This window comes from Ovis canadensis, chromosome 14 (assembly GCF_042477335.2).
Source record: "Ovis canadensis isolate MfBH-ARS-UI-01 breed Bighorn chromosome 14, ARS-UI_OviCan_v2, whole genome shotgun sequence".
NCBI lineage: Eukaryota > Metazoa > Chordata > Mammalia > Artiodactyla > Bovidae > Ovis > Ovis canadensis.
In genome coordinates, this window is record NC_091258.1 from 18,446,785 (window position 1) to 18,464,663 (window position 17,879).

Sequence of the window (17,879 nt, forward strand, 5' to 3'; positions counted from 1 at the left end):
CATCCGATGTCTCCTGTGGTCTGGCGGGTGATGCCAGCCTTCTGGGGTGACCATGGGCAACAGGGAGCCTGAACCCCGTGTCTAGCCCACCGTGGCTCCTGGGCCTGCTCGTCACCAGTGGGACCGGGGGCCCAGTGTGGTTTGATTGTGAGCTTTCACAGAGAACCTGGACATCCGCCATCGGATATGTTGATATAGAATCTCCCTGATTTTTTAATGCCAGCAAGTGATTCATATTAGGAAGGAAGGGAGCACAGAAGGATGGAAGAGAGTGCAGGACAGAGAAACAGGGACGAAGGGAGGCAAAATGTGGGCCAGAGGAAGCAAGTCCGGGGGCTTGATTTACTCCACGGTCACCAGTTTGAACCTTGATTCTAGACAAGGAAACCTCATGTAAGATAAGCAGGCATTTCATATCTTTGAAGTGTGTTTTCCCTTTAATGTTCATATGCAAAGCTTGAAACCTAGGTCAGGGGGATATGAAACCCCCGCGGCGACTTGATTTTCCCAATTGGATCAGACATAACAAGTGCTAGAAGACCAGTGCTGCCTGTTGCTTTAAAATGTCTCCTGTTAGTTTCTTGATATTATTAGCTTTAAATATTCCTCTGGACACACTCTTGCCATCTCCACGCAGTTAAGCTGGTTCAATTTAAACATTGTCATAAAGTTAATTTTTTATAAGATGAATCAGGTTATTAAATTTAGTAAACCATTGCCTTCATTATTTCGCACAAACTTTGGCACTGTGCAGAATTGGCTTAGCACTACTGCATTTAGCTAATTAAACTGGTCATCAGCTTTGGTATTACCGGAGTGAGGGATGCTATTCTCATGGGCTTTTCCTGGACTTGAGCAGTAGGTAGCATTATTAAACTTTTTTTAAAATTTATTTTATAAAACTCCACACGCAAGAGAGATGGTTTGCCATAAAAGTGTTATTGTCCTTCCTGTTAAACCAGCGTCTTTTGAAATATCCCTGCTTTGTTTTTGCTCCCAAGGCGGTTGCACAGGATAAGAAGCTGGAATTGCCCGCTGCCGCTCTTAGAAGTCGGCTTGCGGTGTGTGACGCACGGCTTAGATAAAGGAAAACAGATGGAAGAGTAATTTCACACGACGCAGGGGCAGGGGGTCCAGCCAGGACTGCAGTCAGGAGTCGTCTGAGGGAGAGACGGTGCAGGCTGGTATCCACAGCCTGTTGCTGCCTCAGCATCAGATGTGCTGTTTTTGGTAATAAAAAGTCATCTGCCATTGTTTATTTTGTCACCTTGAGATGGCATGTTTGGGAAAATAAATTTTGATAGAATAAGGGCATGTTTCTCCCCCCCGCTAATCCTGTACCGCCCCCTCCTCCCGATTTCTAGATAGTGTCATTCAAAACTGCCATGATTGGTATTTTTGCAGGATTTCAGTATTTATTTGTGGTCTAAAAGGAAGTTTGAGGGCCATCCGTGTTTTTACAACTTGGGTTGTTTTCAAACAGTCCAGAATTGTAGCCTGTTAGTCAGCCTGTAAGCACATTTGTCTCTTTGGCAGGTATTTATTGAACCAGACACAGAGATGGAAAAGGCACTGATTCTAAGGAATTTGCAGTTATCCTGGTAAACTAGATAAATAAAGCCCTAGGACCTGCTTGGCCCTGCATTGTTTTGATGCTTCCTCAATCCATTAAAAAAAATAAGTTTGCTGTGGCATGTGAACTCTTGGGCCCCATCCACTGGGAGCTTGCAGTATTAGCCACAGAGTTCCCATGCTACATCTAAACCACGGCATAGCCAAATAAATAAATAAACACATCAGTTAGTTAATTTTGCTAATGGGTGATGAGGCATTGCCTCCACTATCTTCCCCCACTCCCCATGTAATTTTTTTAATGTTGTTTAATCGCTAAGTTGTATCTGACTGTGACCCCATGAGCTGTAACCCACCAGTCTCCTCCGTCCATGGGATATCCCAGGTAAAGATACTGGAGTGGGTTGCCATTTCTTTCTCCAGGGGATCTTCCTGACCCAGGGATTGAACTTGTGTTTCCTGCATTGGCAGGCAGATTCTTTACTGGTGAGCCACCAGGGACGCCAGCTTTTTGTACACTCTTGGGTGAAAAAGTGATGTGGAATATTTCTTTGGCTTGCTCTGACCTGGACACTTCATAGGGACACAGAGTCCATCCTTTCCAGTAAGATGTGGGTGTGAAAGCTCCTGTGGCTGCAAGCGCAGGCCTCCCTGCGGCCGCCAGCGTGGCACTGACCCGAGGGGCACGGCGTGTTGGTCAGGTCGACCATCCCACGCTCGGGCCCGTGCAGCTCTGCAGTGGCAGGGCTGCGCTCCCTGGTGTTTTACCTCTCTTGCTTTCCCTCGTGATCTGGGTACCTTTTGCTCACTGGTGACAAGGGGTGAAATTGGTGTCGTGGATCCAAATGAGTGAATTTCAGGTTATTGTTTCTTGCCTCAAAGGTACGGGTTTGAGCACCTTTTAGTACATGCGCCATAGAGGAGGCAAGCAGACTGAGATGTATAATATCTCAGATTTGAAAATTTTTTGTGTGTATTTTGACCTCAGATTCAGGTATAGGAGGTTGTCCTTTAGTTCAGCTCAGTCGTGTCCAACTCTTTTTGACCCCATGAACCACAGCACGCCAGGCTTCCCTGTCCATTACCAACTCCCGGAGTCCACCCAAACTCATGTCCATTGAGTCAGTGATGCCATCCAGCCATCTCATCCTCTGTTGTCCCCTTCCCCTCCTGCCCTCAATCTTTCCCAGCATCAGGGTCTTTTCAGTGAGTCAGCTCTTTGCATCAGGAGATTCAGCTTCAACATCAGTCCTTCCAGTGAACACCCAGGACTGATATAATGATAAATGACTATATTTTGGGCTATAGAGCTTGGCATAAACGGAGGTCAAGTGTGTTCTTAAGCCAGTACTTAGACAAATGGAGTGGGAGATCTTGTGGCTAATTTCTTTCTTTCTTTTAAATGTTTACTTATTTACTTGACTGTGCTGGGTCTTAGTAGCGGCACGTGGGATCTAGTTCCTTGACCAGTACTGAGCCCAGGCCCCCTGCCTTGGGAGCATGGAGCCTTAGCCAGTGGACCACCAGGGAAGTCTCTAGCTAACTTCTTTAAGTTCTAGCTGGTGTTGAAGCTAGTTAACTCATGGGTTGCTGTTGGGAGCAGCTCAGAGTTTCCAGTCATGGTGGCTGTGCTCTATCTGCTGCTGCTGCTGAGTCGCTTCAGTCGTGTCCGACTCTGTGCGACGCCATAGACGGCAGCCCCCCAGGCTCCCCCGTCCCTGGGATTCTCCAGGAAAGAACCCTGGAGTGGGTTGCCATTTCCTTCTCCAGTGCATGAAAGTGAAAAGTGAAAGTGAAGTCGCTGAGTCGTGCCCGACTCTTGGCAACCCCATGGACTGCAGCCCACCAGGCTCCTCCGTCCATGGGATTTTCCAGGCAAGAGTACTGGAGTGGGGTGCCATCGCCTTCTCCAGCTATATTTCCTAGTTCATACAAATCAGAGAGAAAGCTCCAGACTTCCTGCTGAAGTGGATTTTGGAAAGGACTGGCCGTTAACATTTGTTTTCCCACTGACTATGGTTAACATTAGACTCCTAGTGTGCGTTTACTGTTCACTCCCTGTTTTACTAAGAAAAGATGACTGAGTTTCTGATGGGTTAAAGGCATAGCCTGATGTCTGATAGCTTATAAATAGCTAGAGCTGGGTCAACACAGATGTGTTGACTCCTGAGTCTGAGTTTTCCACTGTGCTGTGCTGGCTTCCATTGAGAGTTTATATAAATAGTCTGGCCTCCATGAAGACTAGATCTGCGGAAGTGGTTTGAGTGAACTAGCCATGCTTGCCTTTTTCATGTGGCAGTCTCAGTAAGATAACGATGCTCTGATTGTTCATATATATGAACATTATCTTGGACACACTAATCTGTGATCATCTGACGTGGCTTTGGCTGAATTACGTTGCTGCCTTCTCCAGTAGAATTGATTTCTTTGTCGCGGCATATTCTGTGTGATTTTCCACACAGTGTGCTATTTTACGCTTTAGAATAGCGGGTGATAGTCAAGCTCTGAAATTAAATTCCTCCCCTCCCTTCCTTTCTCTTTCGTGTCAGCCGCATATAAGAGTTCTAGGTGCTCCACATCCTTGCCAACATTTGGTGTGGTCATTGCTTATTTTTTAATTTCTAAAAATTTTAGCCATTGTAGCAGTAAATATCACCTACTGCTACTGAGGTGTAGCGTTATCATCTCATTGTATCTTTAATTTGCATTTCCCTAAGGACCAATGCAGCTGCCTTCCCTGGTGGCTCAGAGGTTAAAGCGTCTGCCTGTAATGCAGGAGACCTGGGTTCGATCCCTGGGTCAGGAAGATCGTCTATAGAAGGAAATGGCAACCCACCCCAGTATTCTTGCCTGGAGAATCCCACAGATGGAGGACCCTGGTGGGCTACAGTCCACGGGGTCGCAAAGAGTCGGACACGACTGAGTGAGTTAAGTTTCAACTTTCAAGGACCAATGAGTTCAAACCTCATAAAATAGTTGAGTTTTCTCTATTACTTGGAAGAGCTTATGTAAGATTGGCATTTTTATTTTCATAAATGTTTGGTAGACTTTATTGTTCAAGGCAGATGGATCCAGAGTTTTCAGAGGAATTTTCTTTAAAAACATCCAGATTTTTTCAGTTGTTCTTTCTCCTTGCAGCAGTTTTTAAGTTGGGTCTTTCTGGGAACTTGTGTTTTTCATGCATGTATTGCGTCTGTTGGTGTAAGGTTGCTAATTGTGTCTTTCTAAGGTCATTTTGGGGTTTGTAGAGTCTGACTGCTGTCCCTTGTTCAGCCTCGATGTCTGCCACCCGTGTGCTCACTTGTTCACTCAGGTGTCTTCGCTAGTGTGTGCGCTGCCTCTGTCTGTCTGTCTGTCTGTCTCTCTGGCCCTTTGTCAGCTTTATTCGCTTTTTGCCCAAGGCAATGACTTTTGGATTCTTTGTTCCTCTGTATTTTATGCTTGTTTTATTTTTATTACCTTCCTTCTACTTTCTTTAGGTAATCAGCTGCTTTAAAATTTCCTCTAACTTAATAGATGCCTAATAGAACTCATATTTTCTTCCAATATGTATTTATGGTTATAGATTGTCCTTTTTCCAAGGCTTTAGCTATGTTCTGTAAGTTTTGATATGTAGGAGTTTTATAATCATTTAAAGTATTTTCTGATTTTCATTGTAAATTTTTGAGTCATAATTTTTTGTTTAGAAGTGTGTTGCTTAGTTTCCAGTTGGGAATTTTCTAGGATCTTTTATTGATTTCTAATTTTATTCTACTATTGTCAAAGGGCATCTTTTACAGTTTTAATGCTTGTTTGAAATTTGAGACTGTTGCCCTGCGAGTGTTCAGTTTTGGTAAATATCCTTGAAGTACTTGAGTATACGTTTGGCTGTTGTGTTTAGTGTTTAATATTTTCACTGTTTATCAGTGATTTAATATTTTCTGGTTTATCCGTTAAAGTCAGAAGTCTTCTATTAGTTCCTGTTTATTGACATATTTTTATGTTACTGATACGTTAAAATCTTTCACTCTGATTGTGAATTTGTGTATTTCTCCTCTTAATTCTGTCAACTTTTGACATATGTGTGTATGTATATAAATTTAGAATTGTCACATATTCCTCATAGATTCCTTCATAAAATTATGAAGTATTCAGGTTTTTCTCTTATACTTCTTTTGGCTCATCTTTACATGGTATGTCTTTTTCCATTCTTTTAATGTTTTATCCTTATGTTTAAGGATATAAAACAAAACATATGCACTTTTGTGAGGAGCGTATTATGTATATATATATATGTTTTATTCAGTCTGACGGTCTTTGTGTTATGGTTGCAGTTTTTAGTTCACTTTAGTGGGGTTACAGATATATTTGGGGTTAAATATATTATTTTATTATTGGCTTTCTATGTAACTTTTTTATATTCCATTTTTCTCCTCTTCCTTGTTTTTTTCTTTTTTAAAATTATTCTACTTGCCCTTCCCTTAACTGGTTAAGTTTGTATTGTTTTCCTATTATTTCAGTGGTAATTGTAGAGACAGCATCCTGTATTTTTGACTTACTGAGGTTCTTATATAGATTAGCACTTTCTCGCAGTGCAGGGGTCTTAGAATACTTGAATCTCAAGTACTTACCTCCTGGGTTACGTGTCATTATTGTCAGTATAGTAATGCTCACTAGGTATGTTAAATTTACGAACTGTTACTATTATCATGTAGAGTTTTTCATCTGTTTACCCTTTATATTACTCTGTCATTTTCTGCAATCCTGATTTCTATCTAGGGTCCTTTCCCTCCTATCTGAAGAGCATCCTTTAGTATTTCCTCTGTTGTAGACATGCTGAGGATGTATTCGCTCAGCTTTTGTTTGTTTAAAAATCTTGTTTCCGTTTATTTTTGAAGAGTATTTTCACTGGGTAGAGAAGCACCAGATGCTGGCTCACCCCCCTTGGCCTTAGCCCCCTCGATTCTCAATCATACCGTTCCCCTGATGCCCTCAAAGTGGGTGTGTGTGCGTGTGTCTATGTGAGCGTGTGTGCTGTTTTGTCCAGCTCTCTGATTGTTCTCAGCGCGTGTGTGGGTCTAGGAAACCGAGCTGCCATTGCTGGAAGCAGAGGTGCTGGAAACCTTTAAGGTGGTCCAGAGCGCACGGTCGGGACTTACTAGCAGATGCTTGCTTTACTGTCCAGGTTTGTTCTCTCTGGTTAGACTCTGGACTCCTGAGCACAGTGACCACGTCTCAGTCTTTGTATATCCTTGCTCTTTGCATTCAGCACAGGACCTGGTTGTTGTCAAGCAGTGGTTCAAAGGCTGGCTGTGCCGCCAGCTCTGCTAAGGCTTGGCCTTCACCTTTGAAATTGCGCTGTTCCTGGGGCAGGTTTTTTCAACCTCAACATTGTAGGCATTTGAGCCAGGTGATTCTTTGCTGTGGGGCTGTCCTGGGCCGTATTGGATGTTCTGTAGCATGCCTGGCCTTTACAGGCTGGGAACCAGTAGTATACCCGCTTCCTGCCCCACAGTAAAGTCAGTAGACATTTGCTGACTACTGAAAATGTCTCAGGATATTTGCAGATTTCTTCTAAGGGGCACGTCCTGGCTGGCTGAGAACCACTAGAGTAACGTGTAAGGTGCTCAGCAAAGGCCATTCAGCGTCATGGCTTGGTGCGTCTGCACTCGTGTTTTCTAATGTGGACTTTCCTTTAAACCACAGGGTTTGAAACTGCCAAATCTTTCGCCCTCCATGGTGCACACGTGATCCTGGCCTGCAGGAACATGGCGCGAGCCAGTGAAGCCGTGTCCCGCATTCTGGGAGAATGGGTAAGCGAGCGCTCACATTTTTCTTTTTAATTGTCGAATACACAGGCTGGGATAAACCCTTGAAGGATTTAGTACAGTTCATAAAGTTTATTGCTCTTGGAATAATGTTTTCTTTGTTGTTAAAGTCATACTCTCTTTGTTTATGAATGGAAGGACAGGCAAGCCATTCATAGTCTGTGTATAGTTCTCTGTCAATGTCATCTGCTTTATTAGTCAGAGGTTCGAGCATGTTTACTCATTTAGCTCGTTTATTGAGAAAAACAGAATGTGGTTGACGCCCTTGAGTGTGGCTAAGAGGTTGCATGTGGTTTTTAGAATGACAAGGAGCAGACTTTAGCCCATCTCAGTTTTTCCTCTTAGCTTTCCTCTGTGCACATGTGGATGTTGATATGCCTGTGTGCACAAACATGTATTGAGGGCAGTCAGTGCTCTTGGGATTAAGGATATAGCATCAAATAAAGCAAAATACCTGCCCTCATCAGCTTCTGGGTAGGAGAAACAGACCATAAAGGGATAATTAAAGTTTAACGTGATGTCAGGTGGTTATAAATGCAGTGGAGGCCAGTGAAGCAGAGTGAGGGGTCAGGAGTGGACAGTGTGGACTATTTCAGCTTGGGTGGTCAGCAGAGACCCCTCTAAAGCTGTGACATTTGATCCAGGCCCTGATGAAACAGTGCAGTAAGCCGTGCAAACGTCAGGGGCAATACTTTGCATGCACGTGCAGAGGGGGTGGAAATGTGCCTGGGGGATTGTAGGCTCAGTGGGGACGCTCCTGTGCCTGGAGCCCAGTGGGCGGTGAGGAGGCTGCAGGGAGGGGCTCAGAGTCTCTGTGACGTGAGAGGGTTTGAGCCAGAGTGACACAACTGTTGAGTGAGTTTTTTTTTCTTTTTTAACACGGTCACCGGGCTTTGAAGTGACATACAGACCTCATTCATTCACGAGCCTGTGAAGTGCCCCACTGTTATAGGTACTGGGGGTCTAGCGTTAAGGGAAAATTGGTGTTGCCACTGTCTCTCTAGAGCTTTCAGCTGAGGGTGGAAGACAGATCAAGCCAAAGAAACATAAACATCAGTGTAAACTTGAAATGAGGCAAAGTGGTATTCCAAAATGGTGAACAGTGCCAGAGGGCATTGGGCATTTGGAGTGCCCGAGAAAGAGGTGGCTGAGCTGAGATCTCAGGAGGATCGAGAGGAATTGGGAAGAAGGGTCAACCTGGGCTGAGGGGGTGGTCTGTATGGTGGCTCTGGGGCGAGGGAGACAGGTGGCTGGAGCCAGGTGTGGAGGGGGCTGGATAGTCCTTGCCAAGACTGTCTTCATCCTCTGAACACCATGGAAGATTTCTTGCCATCCAAAGAAATAGACCATGGTCTGTTAAAGAGAACATCCGGCCTTCTGGGCTGAGAAGCTATGAAAGTCAAGAAAAGGGAAATTTATTTCTGCTTTTTCAAGCAGGATTTCAAACTTAGTATATTTCAAATGAACCCTTGTCTTGATCTCACTGGATTCATTATTTTGAGTTAAATTAAAAAACAGGGCCCATTTTTTTCCCCCAGTTATCTTAGCATCTTTCTAACTCCAGAGTTAGAAAAATGTATTAACCGCTGCTACGACTGAGCGACTGAGCTGAACTGCGGTGGTATAGAGTAATCTTTAGAGATGTATAGAGAATGAATGGTCATATGTGCATATGGTTTGAATCTTCATAAAGTGTATACGATGAAAAGTGAAAGTCCTGTGCGTTCTTCTCTCGGGGGTAGATAGCATTAACGGATTCCTGTGTGTTCTTCCGGAAAAGGCTGTGTGTACTAGCCAGCACACCTGTGTGCTGCTCTGCACTTCGGTTCTTTCCTTTCCCTCTTGCTACTAGAGGGAGTCTTTTGTTCTCAGGGCACAGGGCTGCCTCGTTGCTCTTACCTGTGTGTGGCCCCCCGTCACGTGCTGACGCTGTCATTTACTTGTTTTGGTCTTCCGAGTGATGCTCTTGTGCAGTTCAGTCCCTCACATTTCCATCCACAGTTGGCTCTCAGCTCTGCCGCAGTGGACCATTCTTCTTTTTTTAGATTTGTGTTTTTTTAATTGAAGGAGAACTGCTTTGCAGCGTTGTGTAGGTTTCTGCCGAACGTCAGCATGAATCAGCCGTGGGTAAACGGGTGCCCCGTCCCACCCGCCTCCCGCCCCGCCGCTCCCCCGCCAGGTTGTTGCAGAGCCCTGGGTTGAGCTCCCTGAGTGGCACAGAGGATTGGCCATCTGTTCTGCATGTGGTGGTGTTTCCATGCTGCTCTCTCCGTATTCCGATGCGTTTAAGTACCACATCGTCTTTATCCAGTCCTCTGTTGATGGACATGTAGGTTTCTTCCACGTCTTGGCTGTTGTAAATAGTGCTGCACTGAACACTGGGGTGCATGTAGCTTTTTGAGTTACTGTTTTCTCTGGATATATGCCCTGAAGTGGGATTGCTGGGCTTAAGTACTCAGTTAAATGTTAGTTAGCTGCTGCTGCTAGTAATAATAATAAAATAATTTCTTATTCATACATGAAAGTACAAGGGGATGTTTACTTTTCTTAGCCTCTCCAAGTGGCCGAAAGAGGAGCTGTAGGGAGTGTGTTCATCAGCATGACTCCAGTGGAGTCGCAGTGAATTTTTCCTGTCTCCATATGTCTGGACTCCTACGTTTTAATAGATGCGTATTTAGTTTGTTGATGAGTATTTTCCAGTGGAGCTCATATTAGCACTCAACTGTCATTTGAAAAGCCATCTTAATTATTGATGTGATTGCTTTTTCTTTTGTATTTACAGAGAAACACACTTTGCATATATTTAGGAAAGATTGTTAAGGGATCAGTCATCAGGAACAGCACGCAGTGGTTTATATTAGAACGGTTATTGAGAAAGCAGGGAGACGAGGGCTCAGAGAAAAGATTTATTAGTCGGAGGTAATGGAATGTGCACGTGTCGGGGAGAGCGTGCGTGCTCGGCTGGGTGTTGCCACGCAGTTTGATGCTGGGGGGACTGAAGTGTCGTAATTATTCTAGTTGTCCATAGAGTTGATACTCGGTCTGTTTATCTAGTTGGAGGGAAGTCGGGTGGAAAGCTGACAGTGTTATGTCATACTGCAGCCTCATTGATAAGCATCGGAAGATAGTGATTTCACTATCTTTGTCAGATATGGAACGCTTGGTGCCAGCCTACGTGCTAGACATTTGCTGTGCTTTTAATGGATGCTGACAGCCTGTTTTCATGACGTGGGAGTAAGGAATGAGGGGGGCAGGATGCCACCTAGAACACTGCTCGAGCTTCTAAGAGCCGCTGGAGCAGTCTAGCTCCTTCTAGACTCTCTCCTCCACTCAGTGACTTCATGATCCTGTGTGCTTTAGTGTTTGTGGGCATTTCCCCCACTCTCCTGTGATAGAAGAAGCTTGAATCCGATCATTTGCCGTTACAGACAGAAGGCCTTGGGTGTGATGCCTTCTTTTATGTGTGTATGTTAAGGGGAGGCATGTGGGATGGGTAATCTACAAGCTTGATGTCTGTCTAGTCAGGCAGCTTGGCTTGGAAAAACTGATCATTACTCAGTGCATCACTGAGTGTAAGTCTCTTCCCCGTTGTTGTGAGTGATCTCTAGCTAAACAGAAATAGAAAAACTCTTAATCTTTTTAATAGTTATGGACTGTCGGGAAAAGTTCATCCGACATCAGCCACTAGATTTGTTCCTCATTTCTGTGCTTTAAAAATTGTTTTTATGTATAGGATTGAATTTTCAATAAATTTAAGTATGGTGTAAACAAGTCTGTACACCAGCAAGAACTATATAAACCACTTGCTTTAATCAATGTGTGCCTAGTTGCTCAGTCGTGCCTGACTTTAGCAGACACGCACACACACACACACAGGCAGAAAGGTTCTACCTTGGGACATTTTTGTTTACAAAATGTCATCTCCTCATCATTACCTGCAGGTGGAATTGGGTAGTCATAGCTGTCTCTGTACTCGGCGCTCTGCTTATTGGCACTTAGCAGTGAAGTATTTGTGTATGTGTGAAACCCATCCTGCAGATGAGGCTTTAGAGGCTGGAAGAACGGGGAGGACTTTGCTCAAGCTCACACAGCTGGGAGCTACATGGTAGACCCAAGGTGTGAAGCCGTGTCTCCCAACCCCAAAGCCCATCTCATTACCCAGTCCAGAATGACCGGTGTGTGTTGTGGTGGAGGACGGGCCTCTTTCGTGGGCTTGATTTCTCTGTTCATGATGTAAGGGTCCCTGTGGTTCTCCAGCAAAGAGAGCCTTACTGGTGGCGTTTTGAAACCCAGTTGCTGAGCCTCCCCTCCCCAAGGAAGGTCTTCTCAGACTTGTATTTCAAGTAGTACACAGTGTATTTACTGTTGAACTTCAGCTGCCTCTTTGCCCTTCCCTGTCACAGGCTCAGGAAAGATTCTTTATCAGATAATAAATTATTCATCCCTCTCATAGACATAATCGGTTGCTAAAATATTCCGAGTTTCCTCCTTCTCCAGAATGCCTAAAACTTGTGATTGGTTCTTCTCCTCCTCCTAAGTTTTACCGTTTCGTGTCTCAGTCTGAAATTTTTGCATTGACTTATTAATCTTGCCTGTTATTCATTGTCTTTGATCACCATCTCCTTGTCTGCATTTGCATGTGTTGGTTTTTTCACTCAGTCTTGAACTGAATATTTCAGACTTTACATCCATTGTAACCTTTGCATAACAAGGGCTATGATTTACTGCTGAGTTTTAAAGAGTGCAAAGGCAAGCCGTAGACGGAGAGCTCCAAACCACCGCTCCCAACCACGTGGAGCTCAGCGCAGGTGCATCCTTTCATCAGTACGGCCCCCTGAGTTCTTGTTAAACAGTTTCGACATAGTGGGGAGAGATGGATTTCACCTTCAGATGATGTTCAGCCAGTGGTCGACAAGTCTTGTTTCTGGCCACTAGGCATTTAGGCTCCATCACTTAAGAGGAAAAAAGTACATGTGAGCCTGAGTTTCATGTTTATTATGGGGCATCTACAGAGAGTCTCAGACATAGCCGTTGTTAGATGAAACAGAGGAGGCACAGCCCTTGAGCCAGTGAAACCTTCCATGCACGGCCAACCAGAGATACAGCTGTACACGAGACAGCGTCTCAGGGTGGGGTGGCTCAAGCTACCAAAGGTTAAGGTTTATTGTGAGCATACATTTAAAATCGACTGAGCCCAGAGGAGTGGAGGCAGCCCCAGCTCTGAAGTCATCCAGACCTGGGAACCAGTCCTGATTCGGACGTGAGTTTGCCGCGTCTCCCTGGGCGCGTTTGGTTATGCCCTTGAACATTTGCTTATGCCTTTGGTTTATTTACTTGTGGAAGGGGAATGGTCCTGGTAATGGTTCATTATGCACACTCTTGCACAGAACCCAGCACGTAGTAAAGACTCAGAAGAAAAAAAAAAAAAGGTAGTTTCTGGAGAGGCCGGCTTGCTCAATACAGATCCCTAAAGTAGGCACACTCTCAGAAATCTTGTTGGAAGATGTGTTTCCTCTTACATCTTAAAAAAAAAAATTATTCATTAGAGCCCTTGGAAGGAGCCTGGCCTCCCTGCTTCTTCCCGTCAGAGTGTCAGGTCACACTGAGATGAGCTGAGGCGAGGCGAGGGCTTCGTGCTTCTCCGGGGGCCAGGAGGGGCGTGGGGAAGTGACTGGCCCTGTTGCTGGTGCCCATGCCCTGGTGTAGCGCTGGCTCCGTTCCTCGGGAGCTCAGCTGGGACCAAGCCCCTGCCCCTTAGTCAGCTGGGGACACAGATGTGCCTGGAGTTTGAAGACTTTAGAACTAAGTGGCCGCAGTAGTTTTAAAATCTGTCCACACATTCTTCTTCTTCTTTTTTTAGTGTTATTTTAATGTTTATTTCCATTTTCTTATGGCTGCATGGGGTCTCTGTTGCTGCGTGCAGGCCGTCTCTGGTTGCATCGAGCACGGGCTTCTCGTCGTGCCGGCTTCTCTTGCTGTGGAACACCAGCTCCAGGGCGCGTGGGCTAGGTAGCTGTGACTCACAGGCTTAGTTGCTCTGTGGCATGTCGGATCTTCCTGGACCAGGGATTGAACCGGTGTCCTTTGCATTGGCAGGTGGATTCTTAACCACTAGGCCACCAGGGAAGTCCCTGCACATTCTTGGATGCCCCTTCCCTTCGGATATGGATCCTAATTCTCCTCCCCTCCAGTGTGGGCTGGACATAGTGATTCACTGTTCAGGGATACAGTATGGCAGAAATGATGGAGTGTGACTCACAGGAAGGATCATAAAAAGCTGGTGGCTTCCTCCTGCCTGGCGTCCTGGATTGCTCAGTATGGGGGAAGCCAGCTGCTGTGCTGTGGGGCTGCTCGGGCATCCCTGTGGAGAGCCCCTGGGGTAAGGAACTGAGCCCCATGTGACAGGCCTCCCGAGGGAGCCCTCTTGGCCTCTCCTGCCCCCGTCAAGCCTGCAGACCACTGTGGCTGACAGGTCGATGGCAACCGCACCAGAGTCAGAACCGTCTCTTCCTGACCTAGAGAATCTCGGTGAGACAGCAAATGCTTACTGCCTTAAACCTCTACACCTTGGGAAACGTGTTACATAGCGGTGGGTAACAAATAAGGGGTCCTGGCCTCAGGGGAGTAGGACCTTAGAAACTGGTCAGTGGGTGCAAAGGACAAGACGTGGGTGCTCGCCCGGAGACGGCCTCTGAGTGCGGGCAGCCTTATGTTCGTGGGGGGATGTCAGCTGTCTCAGTTGCTGTGTCCCACCTCCTCCCACCGTGGAGACCACTTACACAGCTTCTCTGAACAGAGCTCCCCCGCATTTGGCTTAAATGCTTATGGGGGTGGTTAGGCTTCTCGCTGCAAAGGCAGCCCATCCTGTTTCTACGCATCTTGTAATTAGACAGTTCTCCCAAACACTGAAGGCAGAATCTTTCCTGTCTTTTTCCCACCAGCCTTCTCATCACACCCTACCGAGCACTCACATCTCTCACATTCCGTAAGTAATAAATCCAAAGTTATTGATGATACCAGGTTACAGAAAGTTGGCTGAGAGGCTGGCCCCTCTCATTTCTTTGCATCCTGTGGCCCTTTTTTGTTTTAAAATTGGAGTTTGGGATTCATGCGGTAAGGCTCAGCAGCTGGGGAGAACCCGTCTGCTCTAGTGCCCTTCAGCGGGTACCAGGTGCAGAGCCCGGACCCACTGGGCCTTCCTTGGAGTTAACGCATCACCGTGAGCCAAGCGCAGAGTCTCCTTTTAAGTGACTGTAGAACATTGCCCGTATCTACCTGGCGGTTCTCAGGTTCTGATTGTTCCAGCCACGCTGTGATCTGTACAGTGGGTAGCCGGGAGAAACTTCAGTGCATCTCTGTACTGGCGTTGCTGTTGTTTACTGAGAGGAACTAATTAACTTTGATTATTGCACTAATATTATGGCGCTTTGACAACCCTTCAGATTTATGACTCCGGGAAAATAAACAGATGAAATGCAGGTGCCGGAGCAGAAAGAATAAGTTATTACTGAACTTTAATTACCTGGAATGTTTTAGCCAGGAGAGAATTAGTTGATGAATTACAGGATGTTGAAATCTACATCAAATTGTGAGCAACATGCAGACAAAAATGAAAGGGGCGGCTGGGAGGGTGCTGTTCTTATGGGAGGAGAGGAGAGGGCACGTCTGATAGTGATCTGAGTAGTGCTTCATCGATTAGTCCCTGTTTCCAGTGGAGCAGGATTTTACACAGTGCTGTTCAGAGCCTGGCCCCTGACCCCACTGTCAGCATCACCTGAGAACCTGTTAGAAATGGAGATTCCTGGGCTCCCCCTGCCCGAGACCTTCTGGGTCAGAGTCTCTGGAGGGGGAGCCCAGCAGTGCGTGTCTCGCAGCCCCTCCAGGAGGCTGTGATGTATTGCTCTGCAGTTCTCATGCTGTGTGCCTTTTTTTTTTTTATTTAAATAAAAGCCCTGGCTGGATTTTTACCTCTTTTTACAAAAATCAGGTGGTGTTCTTACAACCTCATTCACCAGCTAACCCGGAGATTCTTAGACTGTTTAAAAACCTGTACAGCTGCTTATTAAACATCTGTTTGTACTGTAAGTAGTGGGTGCTCTGAGGCAGTTTAGTAGACAGTACGTCCCCTGCATACACACCTTCCCCAGTTTGTGCAAAGTTTTGAAAGTTGTGAACTTCCAAAGCAGCCGCGTGTGTTCGCGTGTCCAGTCACGCGTTAGTTCGTGTGTCTGACGTGCAGCGTCAAGTGCGTGCATCCTCGTTTAATTCTCCCTGTAGTGATTCCTGCTCTGAGAGCCTTTACCAGATCGGTGTGGGGGAAGGTTCCTGCTGCTCAGAAACTGTGAACATAGAGAAAAGCACGTTCCCTTATGTGCAGCCCTCTCTGAGGAGTAGGGTGACAGTGTATTGTTCAAACTAGAAAATGCCGAGAGCCATAGGGTCATGCTGATCGTCCCAGGAGGAGAGGCAGAGGCTGGGAGAGCAGTGGGGGCCTCCGAGCAGCCCTGTCAAGTGCAGTAACCAGCCGTCCACCCCGGCCAGGCGCCATATGGCACAGGTGCGGTCTGCTTCTGGTTAGCCCTGCACCGGCCCTCGTCCCTGCAGCTCTGGGCCCTCTCCTGGCCTTACCTTTTAAGAACTTGCTGTTTCCATTCCCATAGAAGCCTGGCCAGCCTCCAGCCCAAGACTGTCTCCATTCCTTGGACAGTTGCAAGGCTAACTGTGACTCCAGATCTTTCGTTGTCAGAGTTGCGGAGATTCTTTTCCTATTTCTTGCCTCTCCGAGTCTTTGCTGGGGCTCGTGGGCGCTTCGTTGTGGCCTGTGGGCTTTGCTTGTTGCAGAGCATGGCCTCCAGGGCACACGGGCTCTAGAGCGCCCGGGCTCAGTGCTGTGTGATGGGACAGGGACCGTTTTTTAAGTCTTTACTGAATTTGTTATGGTATTGCTTCTGCTTTATATTTTGGTATTTTTGGCCCGAAGCGTGTGGGATCTTAGTTCCCTGACCAGGGATCGAACCCACACCCCCTGCCCTGGAAGTCCAAGTCGTGACCGCTGGGCCCCCAGGGAGGTCCCAGCGCTGCAGTGTCTGCTGCAGACACCCTCCCTGTCATGCGGCTCCTCCCATCGTCTGGGCCCTTCCAGAGGCCGCCTTCTTGTGGGTAGTGCTGTGCCCCTGAGGAGCAGAAATGCAGTGTTGATGTTGGACCGAACCCGACTCTCCATAATGTAAATCTACCCAGAATTCGTGCAGCACCATTTAGAAACGCACAGCGATCATCAGAACTGCCTTCCACTCGGGGTGGTTCATGGCTTGTCTGGTCTGGGAATGTGGGTAAGTGAGAGCTGGTGAAGTGTTTATTTTCAGCTCTGTTTAAATTTGCAACCTTGGAAAAGATGCTGGGGCACTTGACAGCAAGGTTGGTGATCAGAGTCATCAAAGGCTTGATGGCCTCCTTGCATGCCTGCCAGTGGCTTTGGGGAGACATCAAAGAAGAGCAGAAATAATTCTACGTTTCCTTAAGGCATATGTGAAAAAAAAAAAAGTTCTTTTTAGTCATACATGACCCATTGGGTTTGAAGTAACTCTTTTAGCCATTACTTGTAGAGATCCAGCAAAGATGGAAGCTCGTTTGTGCAAGAGTGATACAATGGAAGGTTCAGTCATGAATTGGTGAGGTCATTTGTGTATTGTAGGGAGAGTTTTGGATTACAGGATGACATTTTGGTAGACTGGTGTCATCAAATGGTGACAGCATTTGGGGATTGAAAAGGACTTGCTGAGATCATCCCGTTTACCTCCCACCTCCGACTCGACAGATGGGGAAGCTGAGGCCCAGAGAGGGTAACTGGGCCTTCAGGGAGGGAGAGAGAGAACCACTCTCCTGAGTGTTTTTATGGAGCTTTTTAGTGCCAGCCTCTGCACGATGGGTTTGATCACTGTTTTCAGAGTTCTCTGATCATTTCTTGCTCAGAAAGGAGGAAATTAGAATTGTTGAGCTATGATTTGTTTTAATCAGAAAGAAATTGTCTAACATAAATCTCCCTGTGAGTGCTGGAAAAGCCCTAAAGCGGCCAGGAAAAAAAATATCAATACTTTGCAAAGGAGGAATGATTGTTCCAATCCGTGGCTTAATTGACTCTAAGCCTTAATGAGACTCAGGCTGGATCAGGCTGTACAGGCTTGGTGGCTGGGCCCACCAGTGGAAGGTCCTGGGGAGGGGAGGGCTTTGGGGTGGTTATTTGGTTCTTTGCTATGGACGCGATTTTTCTAATTGAGCGGGAGTCCCTACTACCGGGTAGTCATTTTTTTTCCTATGAAGAGAGTACATTTTTTTTTCTCTGACTAACACAATAATTTATTTTAAATTACACCCTTTTCTGTTGAAAACATTCATTTATGTTAGATTATCATTCCCCAAGTGAAGTTTCACTGATGCTGTATAATTATAGATTTTTTTTTTTAAAAAAGAGTATATATTTTAAATTTAAAAGTGGACAGA

General features: G+C 46.1%; 1 protein-coding gene and 1 non-coding gene across 10 annotated transcripts in view; both read left to right on the plus strand.

Moving 5' to 3' along the window:
- WWOX (WW domain containing oxidoreductase) overlaps positions 1–17,879 on the plus strand; it is a 914,788-nt gene that overhangs the window by 45,000 nt on the left and 851,909 nt on the right. For all 9 annotated transcript variants that reach the window (XR_011248523.1, XM_069549633.1, XM_069549639.1 and 6 more), the window contains exon 5: positions 7,258–7,364. Coding sequence is in view for 8 of the 9 variants with exons in the window: in XM_069549633.1 (XP_069405734.1) it covers positions 7,258–7,364 (107 nt within the window). In the remaining variant the exon portion in view is untranslated. The remainder of the gene's footprint in view (positions 1–7,257; positions 7,365–17,879) is intronic.
- TRNAY-GUA (transfer RNA tyrosine (anticodon GUA)) lies at positions 4,307–4,379 on the plus strand. The gene has a single exon. It is a non-coding gene; the product is annotated as a tRNA-Tyr (tRNA).